Raw genomic sequence first — 23831 nt, 5'->3', positions numbered from 1 at the left:
ACGACACTATCCATACTCTCGGACCTTAAATTTTACCTCATACTTAATCCATACTCTCGGATTTAATCCATGCTCTCAGATCAATAATTCTGCCCTTCCATACTCTCAGATTAGGGATAAGTGTCTATGTGTAACTCCATTCTCCCGGATTAACGACGAATAACTATGTCCTATCGATACTCCCGGACTGAGGACGACTGACTATGTCTTAATCCATACTCCCGGACTAAGGACAACTGACTATGTCTTAATCCATACTCCCGGAATAAGGACAACTGACCATGTCTAATCCATGCTCCCGGATCAATGACATATACTAAAGCTCTATTCTCTGAGTATAATTCACTCGTACCCATAAGAAAATACTACCCAATATTCCTCATAATTAATTTAGGTTTACTCTTTATCTTAAACCATCATATATAATCAGGTATGTTCTTTAATACGTATTTCAAGCAACATCAATTAACTCGCACATAAACATATAATTAATACATCACTCAATACTTGTATTAAAATCATGTTCATGAAAGGGAATATGCACTCACTTGTTAAGGTGGTGATTCTGAATTCAGACAGCGCTTCGTTACTCTTAAAACAATTTCCCTCGACAAAACCTAGTATCATTACAACTAGGGTTTAGTTAAATATTCACCGAGACTAATTAATAGTCTAGCTATTATTACTATTATATAAGCGTTAAACAATACTTATATAACCCATAATAATAGCCCAAGTACTTATTATAAGGTCCTAATAACATTACTATATTGAATCATAAGCTATAATAAAGTTAGGGTAGGCGCAACTCACTTACAGCGGGTTTTTATCAAAACCGGGCTCCGCTGGAGCAGCGTTCCTGAGCCGAAAAGCTCTTCTTCTCAGAGTCGTCGGGCGCTCCGGGGCTTCCACCTCGTGTTAGGGAGGTTCCCTAGGCTTTTCGGGGGGTTTCAGGGCTAGAGAGAAGTTCTAGAGAGAGAGAGAGAGGGAAGTTATGGGAGGTGTGAGGAATGAATGGAGGCCTCACCACTTATTTATAAGGGCTGGAGGAAGGTTCACGTCATGAATTTTTGATATTCACGTCGTGAGCCAGGCTGGCTACAGCCAGACGCAGCCTGGTGCTGACACGTGGCATCGCACACAGGGTGGAAATCAACCGATTTTCAAAAATTCATAACTTTCGCATACGAGCTCCGTTTTTGACGTTCTTTTTTTAACGCGTAGGTAAAAACAAGATCTACAACTTTCATTTAGACTCCGTCAGCTAATTCTTGACCGATCTTAAATTTAACAGTACAAGGAGATTAGACTGTTAAATGATCGCGAAGAATTCATAACTCCTTCATACAGACTCTGTTTTCGTCTGTCTTTTTACCGTTGAGTTCCTATTAATGAGATATTAAAATCTCATTTAGGTCATGTAGGCCAATAACCGCTCGAACTAAAATTCGAATTTCGAGTCGTACACTGTTAAGCCGAAACTTCGAAAAATCATAACTTCCTCATACGAAGTCAGATTTGGACGTTCTTTTTATGGACGCTCTCGGTTTAACGTATACTACAACTTTGATTTATATTACTAAGGACAAAAAGTTTTCTATTGTAAATTCATTATTTTACGTTTCCTGGTGCTGTGCCGGTTTTGCCGTGAAACTTTGACGGGCCATAACTTCTTCGTTATAACTCGAATTTCGGCGTTCTTTATATGCACATAAACCTTTAGACATATTCTAAAACTTGGTTAAGATTATTTATTCTAAATAATATTTTGCCGAAAATTCGTTTTCGACACTTATTGCCTCGAAATTGACTAGCCCGGATCTACGGGCATTACAATTATCATGCTATAGTGATATATTAGATCGGTATCCCGGTACATAGGATCATGTTATGCTTAGTGATTTGTAGATCTGTCTGACTGTCTGTAGAGTAGGGGTGTCCAAAACCGGATATTCGGAAATTTGGATATCCAAAATTTTCAAAGTGAATTCTGGTATCCGTAACCGTATCCGAATTTCGGATATCCGAAAATTCGGATACGGATACGAATACCAGAATCGGATATCTAAAATTCTAACTACTTCATTTTTTTAAATATTCAACCATTAAACAATAAATATTAAAGTAACTACATGAATCAATTCAAAACCAAAGAATAAAGGATAAAGGAAATAACTACATACATGAATCAACTCAAAACCAAACACAACACTAAAGCCATATACAAACCATTAGATAATAGTATAATACTTACATTATATTTTCCAAACAATGGGTACAACCATTAGATAATATTGAAGTTATATAAAAATTCTATGTACTTGGTATTTACTATATAGCCACGATATTAATAATCAACAAAAGAAAAAGTGCAAAAGAGAACGTGGCATTCACTTCACGGTAGCAAAGGACATTCCAAATTCCAAACCAAGCACTTAAATTCCATAAGTCTTTTCCATATTTACCACCAATAAAACTTTAGTCCATAAGTCTAGTCCATATTTACCACCAAAAAAACTCCTCCAGAGGTCCATACTACACAACTACTATTTAAAGCAGTAATTTAGAAGAAATAGAAATAAAAATTAGAAACATAAATATGTATAGAATAATAGATTACATATTCAAATAAAAAATAGTTTGGCACAATTTAAATAGCTAAAATGGAACATCTAAATATTTATATACCTCCAGCCAGATCAGTGATTCCAGATGTTTCATCAACCGTTTCATCAATAATGATAGTCGGTTGTTCCATTCAAACCTATATGTCAAAATAAAAAGAAAACAATAAAATTATATATTGAAAGAAACTCAATAAACACAAGTACAATTAGATAAACCTAACCTTCCTCGATTTTCTCTATTTCAAGTAGTAGATCATCAACCATAATAGGATTATAAGAAGTACGTGTCCAATCTTGTGTACACACCAATGCTTCCACCATTCTTGGAGTTAAAGCAGTCCGAAAACAATCAAATACTCGTCCCCCTTACTAAAAGCCGACTCAGAGGCAACTGTAGAAACTGGAATAGTAAGAATATCTCGAGCCATCTTAGAAAGAATGAGATACCTACATCTTTGAACCTTACACCATGTTAATATATCAAAATGTAAGTCCATGGGCTCACGATCTTCCCCTAAATATTTGTCTAATTCCGTTTTCCTTGTAGTAGTTTGTGAACTTCCCATAGCCATTCCAAACCTCTTTGTCATCATTGCATCAATGTCCATTACATCATTCCCCCATATAGGATTAGAAACACAAGTAGAAGATATGGATGAGACTTCATTGTGCTCCTTTTGAGGCATGACAGAATGATACATATCAAACAGAGAGCGCATGTTGTGCTCTGGTTTGATAAGAAAAATAGCAGCACTATCTTTGTTAAAATTTTCTGCAACAACCCATTCAATATATTTCCATTTTGACCTTGGATCAAGGACTCCAACAATGAACAAAAATTGATTTAACTTATCAGCATCCCCCCCCCCCCCCCCCCCCCAATACTTCTTATATTTCTTTTGCATTTTTTGTGCCATGGTCTTAACGGACATGTTTGTATGCTTAGTAAAACCATCTATCACATGACCAATTCCAAAAACTTCTTATACATAAGAATTGGAAGTCACATACTTGGAACTAGAAAATCTACTTGTTACATAAAAAAATATTTTCAAGAATGGTAGCAAACTACTTACATTGGTCCAATCAGTTTCACTTATCAAACCACCTTCACACTTTTTTTTAACTCTTTATCACAATTTGAATCTTTCAGAAGCAAGTTTGAGAATGCTTTCTTAAATTTCAAAGCACTCTCAAGCATCAAAAAGGTTGAATTCCAGCGTGTATCGACATCCATGGACACAAGACTCTTGCTTTTGATTTTATCCTCTCCAATGCATGCTTCAAATTTTTGGAGCCTCGCCGGAGATGACCTGACATATTTCACAATTGTACGTATTTTCTTTATTGATAAATTCACATCATCTAGGTCATCTTTAACGAACAAATTTAGGATATGAGCTGCACATCTCATATGCAAAAAAGCTCCCTTCATAACACCACTTTCCCAATGATTAAAAACCTTTTTTAAATGATTAATATCAACCGTTACGGTCAAAATATTTTTAAGGTTCCATTCTATCAAGCATTTTTCGACCGATCTACCAATTATGACCCCAACATGACCAACTATTGGAAAAAAATTAAATAATTTTTTTATGTAACTGTCAGTTGTCGTCTATAAAGCGTGCAGTCAAACACATATAACTTAAATTTTGTCCCGATGTCCAAGTATCTGTGGTAAGACATACTCTGGAAGACAAATTTGCAAAAATATTCGACAACCTTTTCCTTTCCTTGATGAAAGTACTATAGCAATCTTGTGTAGCGGTAGAACGTGAAGGGACATTAAAATGGGCATTCATCACCTTACAAAAATAACGAAAACCTTCATGCTCAACAAAAGAAAATGGCAGCTCGTCAACTACCAACATTCTAGCAAGTGCTCTCCTGATAACTTTTGGGTTGAACTCCCACAACCTAGGAACAGTAGTAGTTTCAGCAGAACCATCGTCACTAATACGTGTTTTGGACTCAAGGTCAATGAGTTTTTGTTTTTTATCTATGTTTCTAGATTCTGTTTGCAACCAATAATGTGGTATTTCAAAGGTGTAGTCCCATTTACGCTTGCACAACCAATCCTTCTATGACAATGTATACATTCAGCAACATCAACAACTTCATTTTTTTCATAATGTTTCCACCAAAAAGATCTTTTTTTCTTCATGTGATCATGAGCTTCACCTGTAGATGGCGGAGCTGGACGGGGTGGTTTTGCATCATCTTTTTTGTTTGAGGCTTGTTGATTTTTTTTCTCTTTTTCCTTTTTGTGTTTGTCGCCACCTCATTTTCAGACACGAACACGCATTCGGATGTAATTGTACCTTTGTTAGTTATGGCCATTGTGAAAATCTGAAAAATTGTACATTGATATTAATGCAAAAAAATAAAATGCATTACCTAAAATAATAAAAAGAATAAACTACATTACTATCGTGAGAAAAATCAGGTATATTTCAGATTAAAATGTCCAATCAAATGAGGGAAAAAAACTACATTATTGTCATGAGAATAAGGTCAATAAACTAGATACACACATGACACATTTAAGATTAACTTTCCAATAATTTTTTTTGAACCGACAAATACAGATATACTAATCTACTCCTAAACTAACACCTAATTCCACATATGTCCACGACGGGACTTGAACCCTCGACCTCAAAGAGGGAGGGCACCACCTGATACCGCTGGGCTAGAAGCCCTTTGCTAACTTTCCAATAAATGATCTTGAAAAAAATGTTATGGACTTCACGATTTTTGTTTGTCTTATTTATGTTTATAGTTAATGAACTCTTTAAATGCTCTAAACTCCAAAGAGTCTGCTTTTTTAGTGTGATCATTTGACATTTTGGAGAGTCTACCACATTTGTTATACCAAATTACCAATCTTTCATTCATAACACATTTAAATCTTTCATTCATAACACATTTAATTATCATTTAAATCTTTCATCCATAACAGATTTCAGTATCATTTAAGAGCCTGTCATATTTATTTACACATACATCTACAAAAACATTAGAAAGAAAGAATCATATTTATTTACATCTATAGCTACACAAACGTACAGCTACATATAGCTACAAAAAGCTACATATAGCTACAAAAAACATGATGTAGTATAGTAGTGGAATAGTAACAGAACAAAAGAAAAGCATTACATAACATGGAATGTCCTATACTAGAAGCTAACCGGTTAAAAAGGGGATGAGTCGAACTCAGAAAATGGGAAGATTCTTCTATTCGATCCTCTTGAGGAAGAGAAGAACTTAGTAATTGTGAAGCTCTATGTCTAGTATCAACAACTCTCGGAATACTTGAAGATTTTTCTATTCGATGAGTGAAGGTATTAAGGTCAAAGAGAATCGAGAGGAGAATTGATCGCTTTGGTTTAGAAAGAACACAGATTTCAAGATTTGTGACCTAACCCTACCAAGTACCAACAACATCCCTTTTGGGTTTGAGCTTTTTAAAGTGGACCCTTCAAACTAGAAATATATTTAAAAATAGTTAATATATAAATTTCGGATATCGGATATCCAAACTATCCGAACTTTTATGAAATCGTTATCCGTATCCGAATTCGAATAACCGGATATCCAAATTTTCGGATATTCGGATATTTTCAGATCGGATTTTCGGATTTTTCGAATTGGGTTTTCGGATACGGTTACTTTTTAACACCCCCTGTAGAGTGTAGAGTATTATTATATGCTATCACTACAAGGATCAAGCCCTATGCAAACGACAATTAGGGACCTGTGCCGACGACGCTTATACCGACGACATGTCGTCTATAAAAAGTCGTCGGTACATATCCGTCGGTAAAAGTCGAAAATGTTGTTGGGACAGGTGTCATCGGTATAGAGTAACTAATCCAAACGACAAGTCGTCGGCAAAGGATCGTCGGGATTGATTTTCGAGGAAATAAGAAAAAAATTTATTCGGGACCTATACTGACGACTTGTCGTCGGGAAAAGTGAGCATTTATACCGACGACTTGTCGTCGGGAAAAGTTTGTGTAATACCGATGATATGTCGTCTGGAAAGGTGGAAACCGTTTTTACCGTTACGAAGTTGTATCGATGACATGTCGTCGGTATAGCCTAGTTTTTTTCACAGCTTTTTTTATATATACCAAATTTGTTTCTTAAAACAAATCCAAAATAGATATTTGCAGAATAATATAAATATAACATAACATAACATACCATTAAAATCCAAAAACACTTAATAAACCTAACATACCATTAAAATCCAAAAAGACTTAATGAACCTAACATACTATTCAAATTCTACTACATACCATATCATTCATATTCTACTACATAACCAAAAAAGCAAGTTTTTAATAAGCATTGTTGTCACTATGATTCTAGTTCTCCTCCTCCTCCTCCTCATCCTCATCATCATCATCACCACCATCACCAACATCATCATCATCATCATTATCATCATCATCATCATCATCATCATCATCATCATCATCATCATCATCCTCTTCGTGTTCATTGGATGTTTCGGGGTTATTTTGTGAAAACATATTGGGATTAAACTGGAATTGTGGCATTGGTTGTGGTTGGAATTTTGGAATGACGGACGTGAAAGTGTTACTAAACATTTGGTTCATTTGTAGCATTTGTTGTTGCATGATTTGAATTTATTGGGATAATACAACAACTTGGGGATTATCTGAAAATTGGGATGCGGAAGCTTGGGAATGTTTGGTATGTTCATTTGGAAATAAATTATTGTTGATGCTTGGTTTCCTTCCAATTCCGCGCATATGCCCACATCTCTCACCGAGGGCACGAGCGAGACATTGTTCTTCATTTAGCTTTTCGTTTCCCGAAGCTCTGACTGCATCAACATCTTCTCTCGTTGAATGTTTTCCTAAAATAAAGAAAACAATAAAAATACATTAATTAAAAAATAACTAAATTTATACACTAAAATAATAATAATAATATACCTTAAAGTAACTATAATAATAATAATAACATATTTATCAAACAACTTATTAATTTCGTTTATTACTTACCCAAACTACTTTTGCTTGTGGTGTACACCAACCCCGACTTTCTTTAAATCGCATCTGTCTCCAAGCATCGATATGTTGCGGTCTTCTCCTTTTTCTGTCTATAATAAGCCAAAAACAATTAATATATTTATATAAGTGTTAAATTTTTTTTATAAAATACAAATAAATTTAATTACCTCCTCACGTCGTCTGTCTGCATATGTTCTACTTCCATGAGAACTCGTAATTTGAAGTTTGGACCTGCTTTCTTTACATTCTTTGCACTGCTTCCTATAACCCTCATCCAAAAAAAGAAGATCAATCATATTATCCCAAGCTTCGTCGTCCATATCATCCGGTGGACATTGTCTAGCACCTTCAACATCAGTATACCCACCAACACTATCAAAATAATTTTTCACTTCATGTTTGTGCTCTTTATAAGCTCTTTGACAATCGCTCGAACGACTTCCCACAGATCTGTACCCCGATACATATCAAGATTAAAATATGTCCGCAATAAAAAAAACAAATTTAATTAGTAAAAAATATATTTAAAAGGTATAAATTTTTCACATATAAAAGGTATTTTGTACTTACTTCAATCTCAGGATACATAACTTCATAGTAATAAAAAGGAACACGTCTCCAAGTCCTATAATGGAGTGGTACATGATCTGCCACAAAGTTTGAGATAAATTTTGTCAACATTTTGCCATTTGTATTTATGAATCTATAGGTCCCCCCTCTGATATCAATATCTACAGGTAAAGGTTGGTCGTTGTGCTTGAACTTTTTTCGCATATTTAAGCATCTTCCTTTTCCACGTCGACGCATCGGGTTTGCTACATTGACACATAGAATAAAAATTTAGAAATTTAAAACTTTAAAAATATATCCAATATATTTATGAATTTCATGTAACTTACAAGATTGGCAACCTGCCCGTATCTTGCATGCACGCGTATGTGGAGGTCGTTCCCCGCCGTCTCCTCCATGCCCCCTCGCAACATGTGTAGCCATCTGTTTAACAAGTATTATAAAATATACTAAACATACTTTAAAAAAACTAATAAACAATTTTAAGAAATCAAAATGTATAACAACCGTAACATACCATCAATCAGAATCATCACTAGAACAATATACATGTACAACATCATCATTAATAAATTCGTCACCATTTATGAAATCTTCATCATTATCTGAAGAGTACGTATCACCACCATCATCGTCATCATTAAAAAAATTGTCATCGTTTATAGAAGGATCCACACTTGATTCACCATCGTCATCATTATCTAAAAAGTACATATCATCACCGTCAACGAAGTATTCATCATCATCATCATCACCTAAATTGACAGCCAAGGGAAAATCATTTGATCGAGTGTCATTCACCACATCTATCTCATTAACACCGATACTTGGATGATCCCAAAGTTTTCGATGATGAACATCTTCCACAACTCTCCGGTTATTATTTCGAGTAGGATCTTGGAGATAAAACGCTTGTTTAGCTTGAGTGGCTAAGATGTATTGTTGATCATCATACCATGTTTTACCGACATACCATTCATGACTGGTATCGATAACAACCATATTCTTTTTACTAATTAAATGTCCATTACCTAATGACGCATTGAACCATTTACCACGAAAGAGTACAACTGAATAACCATGTAAATAGTGCAACTCTATGATGTCCCCCAGTTGACTGTAGAATGGTGTACCGTCTACTCCTAATGTAAGAATGCCACTATTTTAAGTAGTACGTTGGAGATCACGCCTAAGCACAACAAATCGAACACCATTTACTATGCAGGCGGTGTAAGAAGTTGCATCTAACGGACCATGTGCCAACGCCTTTAATTCGTTAGTAGAGTCCGAAGGTGATTCTCTTTCGAGGCGATAAATCTATAAGGAAATATAATATTGTACATTTAAGTACTAATATAAATTAGTTTTATATTATATATTAGAATATAAGGTATTTACCTTTCTTTTGAACCATGGAGGAAATTTTGTTTTCAAATCACTTTCAGGCGATTCTGATTTGAATTCGCTGGATGTGAGACAAAACAATTAGAATAGTTTGAAGATATGATAGCACTATCGGAAAAGTAGTTAATAGATCACAAAACTTACGATATGTAGCCTTTCAGCTCATCCTCATCGCAGTTGCTTAGTACAAACCAATGAAATGATTTTTTGGCATCTTTACAAAGTTCGGCGAGCTTCTTAGTGGACATCGATCGACATTGTGATGAGAACACATTAAATTGCCTTTTTGGAAGGCCAGGATCCTCATTTCTATCAACCCAATTGAATTTTGTTTGCATACCCTCAAGATACATAGAGCAGAATGTCAAAGCTTCGTCTGCAACATAACCCTCTGCTATTGAGCCTTCTGGCTTGGCTTTGTTTCTGATATTATTTTTAAGTTTTCTCATGTATCTTTCAAAAGGATACATCCATCTCATGTGTACAGGCGCTCCAAGAATGGCTTCTTCAGGTAAATGAAGAATTAGATGAATCATGATGTCAAAAAATGCTGGAGGATATATCAACTCAAGATTGCATAAAATCTTCACCACTTCTTTTCTGGCATTTCTCATGTCGTTAACATCTAATGACCGTGCACAAATTTTTTTGAAGAATGTACATAAGTCAATGATTGTTGTTGAAACATTTTTTGGGAGAAATGCTTGAACCCCTATAGGCAGCAATCGTTGCATGAGGATGTGATGATCGTGATACTTTAGCCCAACCAAATTTGATGCAGTATCATTCACCTTCTTATTAAAGTTCGATCCAAAACCATCAGGTAGCCTCACTCCTTTATTGAATTGACAGAATCGTTGTCGATCAATTGGTTTAAAGGAGTAATCAACATGTGGTAGTATTATTTTCTTCTTGTTGTATTCCTTCTTATTGCTGACTTTCTTCCTCTTGTTGACTTTCTCTTTTGGCCATTGATCTGGCTGAATGCCCATATTTTTCAAGTCTTCTCTTGCTTCTTTTTTGTCTTTGGTTTTTTCATTCATCAATGCAGTATTTACAAAATTCTCGTCCACATTTTTCTCCACATGCATAAAATCTATATTGTGTTTTAGCTCGAGGGAAGACCAATACTAAAGCTCAAAAAAGATACTACGTTTCGTCCAATTCAACTCTTTTTTTTTCTTGTTTCATCATTGCACTTTCTTGTTGCACCCCCATGCTCAGGATGTTTCCCTGGAATACGATCAGGGAGACAAGCCAATTGCTTTAATATAGTTGTATTGCTGAATCGTTTTGGATGTGACCTTCTCTCAGGTTGACCATTAAACAATAAACTTTGCCTCCACTTATGGTTCATATGCAAGAATCGTCTATGACCAACATAAGACATCTTGTTGGTGACATGAATGGAAGATGTGTCTACGTTACAAGTAGGACATGATAAATAACCTTGACCACTCCATCCAGACAAACTTCCACGTGGTGGAAAATCATTGATAGTCCATAACAACATCGCACACATGTTGAATATGGTGTTGGTTGATGCATCTCTCATTTGGACTCCTTCGGCCCACAACATTTTCAACTCATCCACCAAAAGCCTCAAGAAAACATCAATGTCCTTTGAGAGTGATTTAGGGCCAGGAATCATCAAAGTTAGCATGAAAGAAGACTCTTTCATACATATCCATGGTGGTGTATTGTAGGTAGTTAATATAACTGGCCAAGTACTATAAGTACTATTGAAATTGCCGAATGGATTGAAGCCATCAGCAGCCAAACCTAGACGAACATTTCTAGATTCTTTAGCAAACTTTGGATATCTTTGATCAAAATCTTGCCATGAGTTCCCATCAACAGGATGATACATCATACCATCTATTGAGCGTCCAATATTATGCCAACTCATATCTTTAGCTGTGAATCTGGAGCTATACATTCGTCGAAGTCTTGGAGTCAAAGGAAAGTACCGCAACACTTTTTGTGGTACTTTTTTCCCCTTTGTAGTTGTGTTCATCCATCTACTCTCCTTACAAATCGGGCAATTCTGCATGGAACTGTTCTCCTTCCAAAACAAAGTACAATCATTTTTGCAAGCGTGGATCGATTGATATCCTAACCCTATCTTTCTCAACTTCTTTTTAGCTTCATAGTGTGAAGCTGGAATTTTGCTCTTCGGGAAAGCAACTCTTAGCAACTCTACAAGTTGGTCAAACGAACTATTTGTCCATGTATTGATCACTTTAATATGCAACAACTTTGCCAAAAAGTTTAAGGCAAACATATCGCTACATTCAGGGTATAACTTGGTATTGAGCTCCTCAAACAAATCATCAAATTACGGGTCTATACCTCGCCCCCTCCTCGTCTATATTTTCTTGATTTGTATTTTGTTCCGCCATAACATCATCAATTACATCAAACATCTAATTACTTGTGGGCGTGTTTACTGGAATGTTTGTTCTTGGAGTTGAATTGTAGCTTAAATCCGAAGAACCGACATGTTTCTCACCGTGATGAATCCACGTAGTATATGTTTCTATAAACCCAATGTCATGTAAGTGGGCATAAACCGTAGGCAAAACATGTCGATACGAATTCACACACGTTTTGCACGGGCAACGTACTTTGCCTTTGGAGTTGACATGTTTCTCAACAATCTTCATAAAGTTTTTAAGACCTTCCAAGTATTTTGAAGACATTCGGTTCTCTCTAATCCAACTCTTATTGATTGTCATTGCCGTTTTATTATTAAAAATTATATTATATAGTTATCAAAAGTTAGATTGTATTTGGGCTATATAAATAAATATATACCCGAGAATGGATAGAATATTTACAAGTATATATATATATATATATATATATATATATATATATATATATATATATATATATATATATATACTCGAGAAGTAGAAATCAGACGGATTGGATAAAGTATTCACAATGGTTATGCATAAGAAACTTAAACTAAAAATCAACGATTCAACGTGTTTTAATAAGAAAATCATATCAATTTGATTTTATAATTAATTTTATTTTATTTTAATATTAATACTAATTTGATTTTAAAACTAACTTAATTTGATTTTATAATTAATTTGATTTTGTTTTAAATTAATATTAATTTGATTTTAAAACTAATTTAATTTGCTTTACAATTAATTTAATATTTTGTTTTTATTGATTTTTTTTAAAATTAATTCACCTTTACTTTATAGTTATTTTAAAATTACTAAAAGTACATTGCTATTAATAACCTAATTAAGCTAAAGTCGTAATGACCAACATCAAGTCACTAACAAAACTAAACACTTTGAAACCATATTAAACACATTACAATACAAACAATAACAAAATACATCAAGTAACTCAAGATAATATTTTTTAAGGTAATGTTTCTAACTTAACATAATGTATACATGAAGTCTGTTTGCTAGTTCTATAAGGTTGCACATAAACTCAAATTGTGAAGATGATTCCTTGAATTTCTGTAGTTAAGTATTGTTTGTTATGTATTAAGTCAAAATATAATGTCCATATATAGCTTACCCTTAAGTTTTTTTTAGAGTTTCTAGTTGTATCGGTTATATCATTGTAGTTTTTTCATTTATTTTTCTTATTCATCTTTATATTTATATATGGTTGACATTGATGCATGCTCTTTGTTAGTGCTTTCACAAATCATAACCTGCCTCTTCAGCCTTCATGAGGGAAAAACTGTATATCTATGTAGTTTAAGATTCTTTGGCACTATCTCTGCTAGGAGTTGGGAAACTAAATTAATGAGTGTGATTGGGTTCTTATCTGATTATCTAGATCTTAAAGCCTTCTATCATCACTTTTACTTGTAGATAAGTAGAATATATCACAATGTATGCACATAGAAAGCAAAATCTGTTTTCACATATTTAACATTTAGAAATTTAAGATTTATCCAACATTATGGTGCATAAACAAATGCATATACATATCATTGTGTATTGAAAGGAACAAAAAAAAAGCATACACTACATCGTCACTATGTGGTAGTTTAAGAAGGAAACAAAGACTCAATAAACTAACCTCAAAATGTGGTCAATCACCGAAATTCCTTTTTCATGGGGGGTGGTCAACCTTCTTCCTAACCAATAGAGAAATGGGGATGTGATTTAGGGCTCCAAATTATTACAAATCAAGGACCAAACTATTACAAATTAAGAAGCAATCAAGCACCAAAACCCTGACTTTGGTGGCCAATGAACTCGAGAGCAGCTGGAATGCCCCTGTGATCGCCGACGAACATGAGAAAGAAATGGTGTGCCCAACTGCAAAAAGAAAGCCGAAAGGGTGTTTTGTTACAAGGGAAACCCTATACCGACGACATGTCGTCGATATAGGTAAAACAAAACGTCGTCGTGTTACTTCACGTAATTAAAAAATAAGATAAAATAAAAAAAGGGATTTCACACGGATCGGGGCCCCCTTTTACCGACGACATGCCGTCGGTATATCCTGATGAAACAACATCGTTTACATATTCTGCGACACGGATAAAAAATAAAACGAAAATTAATTTTTAATCAACCTATACCGACGACATGCCGTCGGCATAGGATGACAAAAACGACGACGTCTTGACTTTCTTCTACAAGGAATTAAAATAAACCGAAAATATTTTTTTAGAGCATTTTCCAGACGACAAGTCGCCGGTAAAGCTTTTCGATATACCGCCAACATTTTAACGTTTCCCGCCGAGTCTATACCGACGACTTGTCGTCGGCATAGCCCTTCTGGTCAAAGTCAAACGGTCAATGTTTTGAAACTATGTACCGACGACATGTCGTCGGTATAGGTTAACTTTTGCCAACGACACATGTCGTTTGGATAAGTGTCGTCTGCAAAGGATGACATTCTTGTAGTGTATCTGTTATATGTGCACATATCTGGTCGGTGGTTGAAGCTTTACTCTTTTGTGTGTAAGCCAACATGCCAGGGGGATACCAACCCGATGGTTGACTGGGCTTGAGGGTATTTCATCCCGAGGATGATAGGACTCGTTGTAGATTGACATTCCAACCCGATGGTTGATGGGCCTGGGGTATTCCAACCCGATGGTTGACTGGACCCATAATATATTAGCATTCCAACTCGATAGTTGATTGGGCTTTGGGGTATTCCAACCCGATGGTTGATTGGACCCGACATGCTGTTATTTGTTTATGTGTTGGTACTTTGGGGGAATCTCACTAAGCGTTTGCTTACGGTTTTGGTTTATGTTTCAGGTAATTCACATGACCGCATAAAGGCGAAGGCATGACCATACACATCTTCATGTTATGACTTATAATTTTGGGAGACTCTGATGTTGAAGCTGTTTTTAAAAACTATGATTGTAAACAATTTATAACTTTGGGTTGGTTTTAAAAGTTTAAATTTCTTGTAATTTTTATGGGTGTTACATGTTGGTATTAGAGCCTTGGTTTGAGTGAATTGGAGGAACACTCGTTTGAATCCAGTCTCAAGCTAAGGAAAAAGGATTTTAAAAATGATTTTCAAAATAATCAAAGAGGATGCGATGTGTACGATCAGCCGAGCCAGTAAGTAGATCCCAAATTACCACACTGTTATTTGATATTGTGATACGTTAGAACAACATGCTAGTGATAGGCTAGGGATATTCAGGAATTGCATGATAGAATTACCTAATTATATGATGCCTAATAGCCTAGGGTTCCTTATATAAAGTTGACACCATTATTGTAATTTCTTAGTGTATGCGTCATAGTTGTACATAACTTTGATATAGCCTTATTTCCTCTTCCTTGTCTGGTTGTGGACTTAGGGATTGAAACGAGTATTTGACTGTTTATAGGATCCAATGTTATGTATGATTATCATATACGAGTGTTGCATGGTTGGTGGAAGTTTCATGAATGAGTTGTGTGGGGTCAGCCGACCAATGGTGTGATGTCCAGTCTTCCTCTAGGGTGTGAGGATAGAGTGTATGTGTATTCTTGTGAGTATTTTTAGGGTGGTTGTGATGGTCATCTGACACAAATACATGTAAGTGTGGAAGGTAGTATGGGTACGTACTACTGAAAGCACTTGACCCGTACGCGTAGCAGAGAAGTCACAACCCCTAGGGCTTTGTTGGGAGTTGGCGTAACGCTCGTGTTTCTAGGCTAAGCATTAATGTGATGATGTAATAGTTAGGATCAACCATTATAGCCCACTTTGAAGTAATAAAGAAGAATTACTTGAATATTATGTGAATTATGTGATTTTATGTGAATTATACTTATTTATAAAATATAATAAACTAAGAATGAAAATAAGCGCCAAAATAAAAGTGTAGATAAACCCAATATCTATGAATAAAGTGGTAGTGGTCGTGACAAGGATTCCGGAAAAACAAAGAACGCCGAAATCCGAGTTATAACGAAGAAGTTATGACCCGTCGAAGTTTTACGGCTAAATTGGCACGATACCGCGTAACGTAATAAGTGGATTTTTGATAAACTATTTTTTAGCATTATAGATCTAAATGAAAGTTTTAGTATACGTTAAACCAAGAGCGTTCATAAAAAGAACGCCCACATCTAACTTCGTATGAGGAAGTTATGATTTTTCTAAGATTTGACATAAAAGTACACATCCAGAAATTCCAATTTTAGATCGATCGATTTTTTTCCAACACAAGCTAAATGAGAATTGAATATCTCATTAATAGGAGACCAACGATAAAAAGACAGAAGAAAACGGAGTCCGTATGTAGAAGTTATGAATTTTACACAGTTATTTAACAGTGTAACCTTCTCATACTGTTAAATTTAAAGTCGGTCGAGAATTAGCAGATGGAGTCAAAATGAGAGTTGTAGATCTTGTCAATACCTACGCGTGGGTATAAATAACATCGAAAATGGAGCTCGTATGCGAAAGTTACGAGGTTTAGAAGTTGGCAGGGTGCTACTGCGAAAGGGGTGACGTGGTTGAATTTGGACCATTGCTTTCTCCCCAAGTCTTGCCACCAGATGGTGACATGTGGCACCAAGTTGAGCCATATTTCACCCTATAAATAGAACCCCTCTCACCCTCATTTCTTCACACCTCCACCCTGGGTTGTTGGATTTCAGAAGTGCTATAATGTCAAAATGGTTCTGCCCTCCGGTGTTTCATGTCTGGCTCTGTCTGTACAATTATGTATCCAAATAAAAGACTCGACATAGTTGGATTTATATTTTTGTGTTTAAAAAACAACTAAATAAATTAGGGTTTTTATAGAATATTTTAAATAGGTGGAGATAAATTAGTTAAATTTATTAAAAAAACTACAGAAAAAGGATAACCATTGCCTATTGGAGAGGTCATTTAATTAGAGGTTCAAATGAGTTAAATATGATGTGACAATAATTTTGAGTCATAACATAGGTCAACCATTGGATATGCTCTAAGCAAATAACCAACCTAACAAGGGAAATGACTTAAAGACCCCTAGTCCAAGCCTTGACATGTTTGGCCTTATTTATTTGACCCATCTGACTTTCCCTTTCTTTGCATATCTAACCCTTATATTTGGTACACAATTCCCACCACCTAACTTTCGCCTTGTCCTCAAGGTGAGCTTGAATCAATACATCGGTCGTCTATCAAAAACAAAGTTCTAAATAACGCAAGACATGACTTGGCGACAATGTGAAACTTCAAGTTTTTTCGAGCCGTGGCGAGTCATGTCATTTGTAATGTGTGACTTAAGGCAACAATTTTGTATATATATATATATATATATATATATATATATATATATATATATATATATATATATATATTACTATTATTCATTTTTATATACATATATGATTTAAGACGACATTTTGTTAAAACTTGATGACAAGTGCAAGCCTTGGAGTCATGACGTACCATGATAAAACTATCTTGAGCTTTTTAGAACTTTGATCAAAAGACAACTCTTTTGGGTCATAACAGTTGACCACTGCAGACCTCACACAAGCACAACTGCATCATCAATGCTATTATTTTGCTCCCATTTTGAACAATGTTAGCAATTCTTAATGAATTCATTCGAAATCCTTGAATTTTGATTGTTGTTACACTTTCGATTATCTTCCTCCTCTTTTCTCCCAATTCCTGATCACCGCCCAAAAATTCGTATGTCTTTACTAAAAATTGAATCAAAAATTTGTATTTCTAAAAATTGAACTTTTACGAGACCTTGAGAAATAAATATTGCTACAATTTTATTAACATCTATTAACATCTGAAGTTAAGCGGGCTATTGTTAATTTTCTTTTTGCTAATTTAAAAGCTGGAATATTCTCAGATTGTTACTTTGTATTTTTTATTCTTTAAAACATCTAAGATTTATTTGTTTAATTTGGTGTGTTGTGAAGTAAAATGCTCAACTAATAATGAAATATTTTGAGGACCAGGGTCATAGTTTAAAACATCTAACAATAAACTACTAACGGTTTGGTTTAGGTAATTAGGTTGTAATTATTTTATTTTATTTTTTATTTTTTTATAGCAATTGATCAAATCAAATGCTGTGATATGGTATTCACATGATTAGTTTAGTTGGATGCTTTAAATAAATTCAAATATTTTTGTTTTTTTTTTTTTTTTATGGTTTAAGATTATAAATCATTTGTATTATTATTTTATTCAACGTTTCTATATATTTTGTTTACGGATCAAAGGAAACCATCTCATTTGAAAATTTTCAATTGACTTTGGGTGCTTTAAACAGTCAAAATGTTCGATTAAACTCAAACCTCTATACCAAGTAAAAAAGCAAGATTAATATCCAACTTAAAATTGGGATTCATTCGTTACTTATTAAAGAGGTGGTCCTAAAGATAAAGAATAAGAAAAAGAATTATGCTTTTGTGTGTTTCTATTTGTGTTCATTCCTTATGTATTAAACTGAAAACACGAACAAAACATGAAATTGAATCTGGAATAGTGAAGACTTTAGAGAAAACAATGTACACATTACAATATCATATTTTGCATTTACCAATGTTTAAAATAGTCAGGCATTAAACGCAATGCAGTTTATACTCAAATTCTATTTTAAGGCATGAATAGTCAATATCATCTCTTCCTGTGGGATGTATTCCTTACTTATTGAAGAGGTGGTATAAATGATAAAGTAAAAAAGAAAATAATCATGCTTTTGTCAGTTTGTGTGTTTGAGTTGTGTTTATTCCTTTTCCTATGAAACTTGAAAAGAACAACAAAATGTGAACCTGTTTTCAGAATTTTGAAGACCTTGAGATAACAATGTACATATTACAATATCATATTTTTGTTAACCGTATTTTTTATTTACCGATGTAAAAACAATCATAAAAATACATCATAAACTGTGCAATTTCTTGATATAACAATAATTATGAGAAATTCCATTTTATAAGGGACATATAGGAAAGCTTAGTTGGTAAGTTACAAAAGCAAATTAAATTCCTACAAGGAACCACATTTAACAAACTTTAACTGATTGCTGCTTTAGAAAAAAATTGCCACATATATTCTCTCTGTTTGTTATAAATAGGATAGGGAGTCTTAACATTTTTATTGTAAAGAAAGATATAATTATCATGGAGGCACTTGAAGTACCTGAACACGAGCATCCACTAACACTCGTTGATTTGCAGCTACAATATGAAGAAGAAGAAGATGATGATGATGCTGATGGTGAAGGTGGTGATCCAGTAAAGAAAGAGGGCTTTTCTGAAGTTGCATGTGGCAGGTGTGACCAAGTAATCAACATGTACCACAGGCACTACTACAAATGTATGAAAGGAGGTCCTTCATGTGATAAGGTCTCGCTTCACAAATTCTGTGGTGAGCTGTCGACAAGTTTGGAGAGCACATTTCACCCACATCCTCTTACCATGTTTATATTTCCTTCTAATTGGTCATGTCGTATTTGTCAGAGTAAGCACCAGCCAGATGAAATGTGTTACTGTTGCTTTGAATGTCGTTTCTTCATTGATTTAAAGTGTGCTGTGGAAGTAGGAAAAAAGATCATTCATCATCCGTGCCACCCACACTCGCTAATTTGTGCCATCTCTCAACCTATTTTGTGCAACTGCAAGGCTTGTGGGAGAGAACATAAAGGGGTCTTCTTTCAATGTACCATTTGTGATGGCTTCACCATACACAGTGAATGTGCTTTCCTACCAAAATCTTTGCTAATCCAACACACCACGGATGATGCTTTTTTTCATACCCATCCACTCACCATTTCATATTCCTTCCCTACAGAAGATCAAAAGGCTAAACATTATCCTAGATGCAGAGTATGTGGTGGTGATTTCAGTATAGAGAATCTTTGGATTTACAAATGCGATAAATGTATGTACTATGCTCATTTGAATTGTGCAACATCAAGAAGGGAGCCTTTCATGTCCATCTTCTTGCCTGCTGGTAAATGGATCTATCCTTTCTTTTCATTATCATTACCATTCACTGTTAAAAAATTTTATATGTAGCTTTATTTGAGATATACTAATTAACTGATCACCAACCAACCTCATTGTTCCAATTTTCAATTTATCAGGCTCTGGCAGAACACACAAAAACTATAAAGATATTGACTATCCCCGTCTTGTTCATCTTCCATTCCCTGATGAAACATACAGCATACCAAAACACTTGTTCTTCCAAGAAACCAGAACAAGTTATGAGGTAAACCTAAAACACATGAGTCATCCACACCCTCTAATTCTAGTTGATCATGCGCAAACCTCCTCTTTGTTACCGGTAGTGTGTCATGACCCAATGAAAAAGACCCAACTGTTGTGCACTGGATGTCTCAGACCAATAATGGAAACCATGTCATTTTACAAGTGTGCTCAGCATTGCAACTTCGCTCTGCATGAATGGTGCACTCGACTACCCCCAAAAATAAAAAACCACCCCGGTCACCCAAAACATACACTTCTTCTCATGTACTCAAATGCTCTTCCTTTCTTTTTCGGTGTGTTTTATTGTGAGGTTTGTCGTCTTCCTTGCAATGGATTTGCATATTGTTGTGTCGAATGCGGATTCTATGTTGATGTTACCTGTGGGTTTATACCTAAAGAAATCACACATCAAGCTCACCCAAATCACCTTCTTTCAATAGTTCAAGGAAAAATTACGGATACTTGCCATATGTGTTTCAGATATTATGCTGGAGGTCCACTTTCATTTCGTTGCAACACATGCCATATTTTTATACATCCTGAATGCGCTTTGTTATTAGCCGAGACAATCAGACACAAGTATGACAAGAAGCATCCCATGAACCTAAGCTACCTCCCGATTGAGAACCATAAGAGTGAATACTTTTGTGAAATTTGTGAGGAGGATTTGAATCCTCATGACGCTTTCTATCATTGTCAAGATTGTGCTCAGTCTATACATACTGCTTGTGCTCCATTAATACTTGAGTGTGAGACAGAAACCTATTCCGACTATCAACGAGGTATTTATGGTTTCGTGAATATAAAGTTTGGAGAAATTCATAACACTAATAGCCACCAACACCCTCTCTTATTTGCTCAAGGCCGTAAGTCAGATGGACAGTGTGAAATATGCCTTTACACATTACAGTTCAAAATGATCTTTAAATGTATCGAGTGCAAGTTTGCAATTCATTACAGCTGTTGTGTGCGACACAACACGATATGAAGTATTTAGGGGTTGTTTGATATGCCTCTTGCTCTTAGCAGGCCTGGCCAGGATTAGATCCTGACTGTTTGATACCATTATTAGAAGCCTCTGCTTTGGTCATATAGCTTCTGATATGACTCTTATATCACCTTTTACTGGGCTGATAAGATGATAAGAGGTTGATTATGATTAAATCGAACATTGACTCCCTTAATCAACAACTATCAAACAACCTCTTATGGTATCTTCCATATGCTTAAAACCACAGTAAGATTTGTTATTGTTGCTACACTTTGTTGTATTTCCCCTCTTTTATGTTGTGTAAAATGGTACAATAAATTTTTAATATCAACATATGTTTGCTAAACTCTTGCAATCTTTTTGTTCAATATTAGTAAGTCAAACATTTAATTATAATAGTGAAAGTAGCTGACTATTCATATCTGATCTAGTATTGTTTTTGTTTCAAACATCTATTTATAACTAACAATGAAAGTAGTTAACTATTCAATATTCATATCCATTATTTTTATTGTTTTTGTTTCCGTTTCCTATTTTCAATATAGAAATCCAATAAATATGAGAACTTAGATTACATGTATTATCATATCTGCACCCTTTTGAGGAGCAAAAACAAACAAGCACATATATTTAGTCCTTGAAATTTTGGAATATTTTCGGGTCTTTTGCATGTTCATAATCTTCAAAAATACTTTTAAGGTTAAGACTACTTGGTTGATTCGAAACATAAAATCATAATCCATCACAACAACTAGTATGACTACCATATCACAACGTACACACCATAATCTTCACAGTAGAAAAACTCAATGGGCATCATTTAAATGTTATCTTTTAACATACCTAAATTGCTATACGTGTTATTTTCATATACATACTCAATATGCTTTGTTATGATCAGAAAGAATTAGGCACAAGTATGAAATACATGCATCTCATGCATGCAACTAAGTTACCTTCCAATTGAGAACCATAAGAAGGAATATTCATGTGTAATTTTTGAAGAGGATTTGAATCCTCAATGGATCTTTATATGATTGTAAAGATTGTGCTATGTCTTTATATACTTACACTTTGCTAGTTCCTTCATAATTTTCAACGGGAGATATTCACATATTCATTATATAAAATAGTATACAAAATACATCATACTAAATACCCAAACTATAGCACCCATTACATTGAAATAGTTTCTTGGAAAGGCACCTATTTTCTAAACATCTAATGAAGGAAAAAGTTAAAGGAATGAATATGTTGAGTCTTGATTATAATTTATCCAAGAAACATTCAAGCAATAAACATAAAACATCTCTTACTTGCTCTTTTGCAACCCTTTTTTATATTTCTTATGCTAGTTTCTCCATCAATGATATATGTAATATCAACTTTATCGCTTTTTCTGCAAAAGTTTGCAAGCCTAGTTATTTTTCTAAAAGTTTGAGAGAATCAGACTCATTTTAGTGAATATTGAACTCAAGTTTCCCGCTTAAAAGTTATTTTTCTAAAATAAATTTTATGAAAACTAAATGAAAGATTTGATAAAGTGACCGCAAGCGCATGTGTACATTCAGCCGGGGCCAGAGGTAAAAAGGGAAAGTGTTCATAGCTTGTTATTGTTTTGAAGATGAGATTATTATGTACTTGCTGGTATGGCATGTTTTTTTTTACTGTTTATTTGCAAAATGCTTTGTGCTGTTAAGAATACTTGTTAGTTGTAATTAGTTATCAGATGAATATGTTATGTTGCATGCCCCTAGAATTAAATGGCCTTAAACTATTGGTTTAGCTCTATTTCGCAGCTCTTGTTTGAGTCCAACCATTGTAGTATGAGAACTACAAAAGACTGCTTAGTTTTAGTTGCATGTAATAGTATTCACGAGGTAGTTAATTAGCATTAAAGGGAGTTTCTTTTTGGTAGAGTAGCAAGGTGGGGTTGGATTCCGAGTGAACTAGGAGGATGTTGACATGTGTTGGGATATGACACATCGCTAGAGTCGTCAGCGAGAAGTGACTTCGTTAGTTCGAGATGGACATTGGAACATGCATTTATCTCGGTGTAGACGATAGAAGTAATACCCCTGCTATCAAAAGCAAAGGATCCACGCCCAAGCCAAGAGAAGTCACAGGGGAATCCAAGGAGCTGAGTGTAGTAATGTTTACATAGTGTTATGTTATTATTAAGTTGTGGTATTCTTAAGGTTTCCCCTTTCCATTACAATTCGGTGTCTACGAGAAATGGTGCTTCGGGATATGCTACTAGACTATATGTCGATGAGCCGCTAAAGATGATTACAACAATGACGTCATGTGCAATTGGAAAGGATCATCGGGGATGCCTATGAGAAAGTAGATACAGAATAGTGTAATGGTAACACCTGAATAGGTGGTGATGAGTTATTTTTATATTAACAGAATGTCGATTACACGACTTAGAGTGGAGAGCTCTGAGATTGGCTTGGACAACACGGACTTACAAGATTGTTCATGAGGT

The 23831-nt window shown here is 34.7% G+C and overlaps 1 protein-coding gene across 2 annotated transcripts; it reads left to right on the top strand.

Annotated features, from left to right (window-relative positions):
* Nucleotides 1-19136: 19136 nt before the first annotated feature.
* LOC111913932 (uncharacterized) lies at nucleotides 19137-21686 on the top strand. Of its 2 annotated transcripts, XM_023909651.3 has the most exons (3): nucleotides 19364-19504; nucleotides 19597-20089; nucleotides 20223-21686. In XM_023909651.3, exons 2-3 carry the CDS (start codon nucleotides 19618-19620, stop codon nucleotides 21335-21337), a joined length of 1587 nt encoding a protein of 528 aa, XP_023765419.1. In that variant the 5' UTR covers nucleotides 19364-19504; nucleotides 19597-19617; the 3' UTR covers nucleotides 21338-21686. The 2 variants fall into 2 exon arrangements, with proteins under 2 accessions (XP_023765418.1, XP_023765419.1); XM_023909650.3 differs by having other exon boundaries at nucleotides 19137-20089.
* The last annotated feature ends 2145 nt before the right edge of the window (nucleotides 21687-23831 follow it).

This window comes from Lactuca sativa, chromosome 8 (assembly GCF_002870075.4).
Source record: "Lactuca sativa cultivar Salinas chromosome 8, Lsat_Salinas_v11, whole genome shotgun sequence".
Classification (NCBI taxonomy): Eukaryota; Viridiplantae; Streptophyta; class Magnoliopsida; order Asterales; family Asteraceae; genus Lactuca; species Lactuca sativa.
Note: the sequence above shows the minus strand (reverse complement) of the source record. Positions and strands in the feature narration are given on the sequence as shown.

Excerpts from the sequence above, each read along its gene's own strand:
- LOC111913932 (XM_023909650.3), top strand. The coding sequence starts at position 19,258 with ATGGAGGCACTTGAAGTACCTGAACACGAGCATCCACTAACACTCGTT. Across the intron at positions 20,090-20,222 it reads GTCCATCTTCTTGCCTGCTG|GCTCTGGCAGAACACACAAA; the intron begins GTAAATGGATCT and ends TCAATTTATCAG.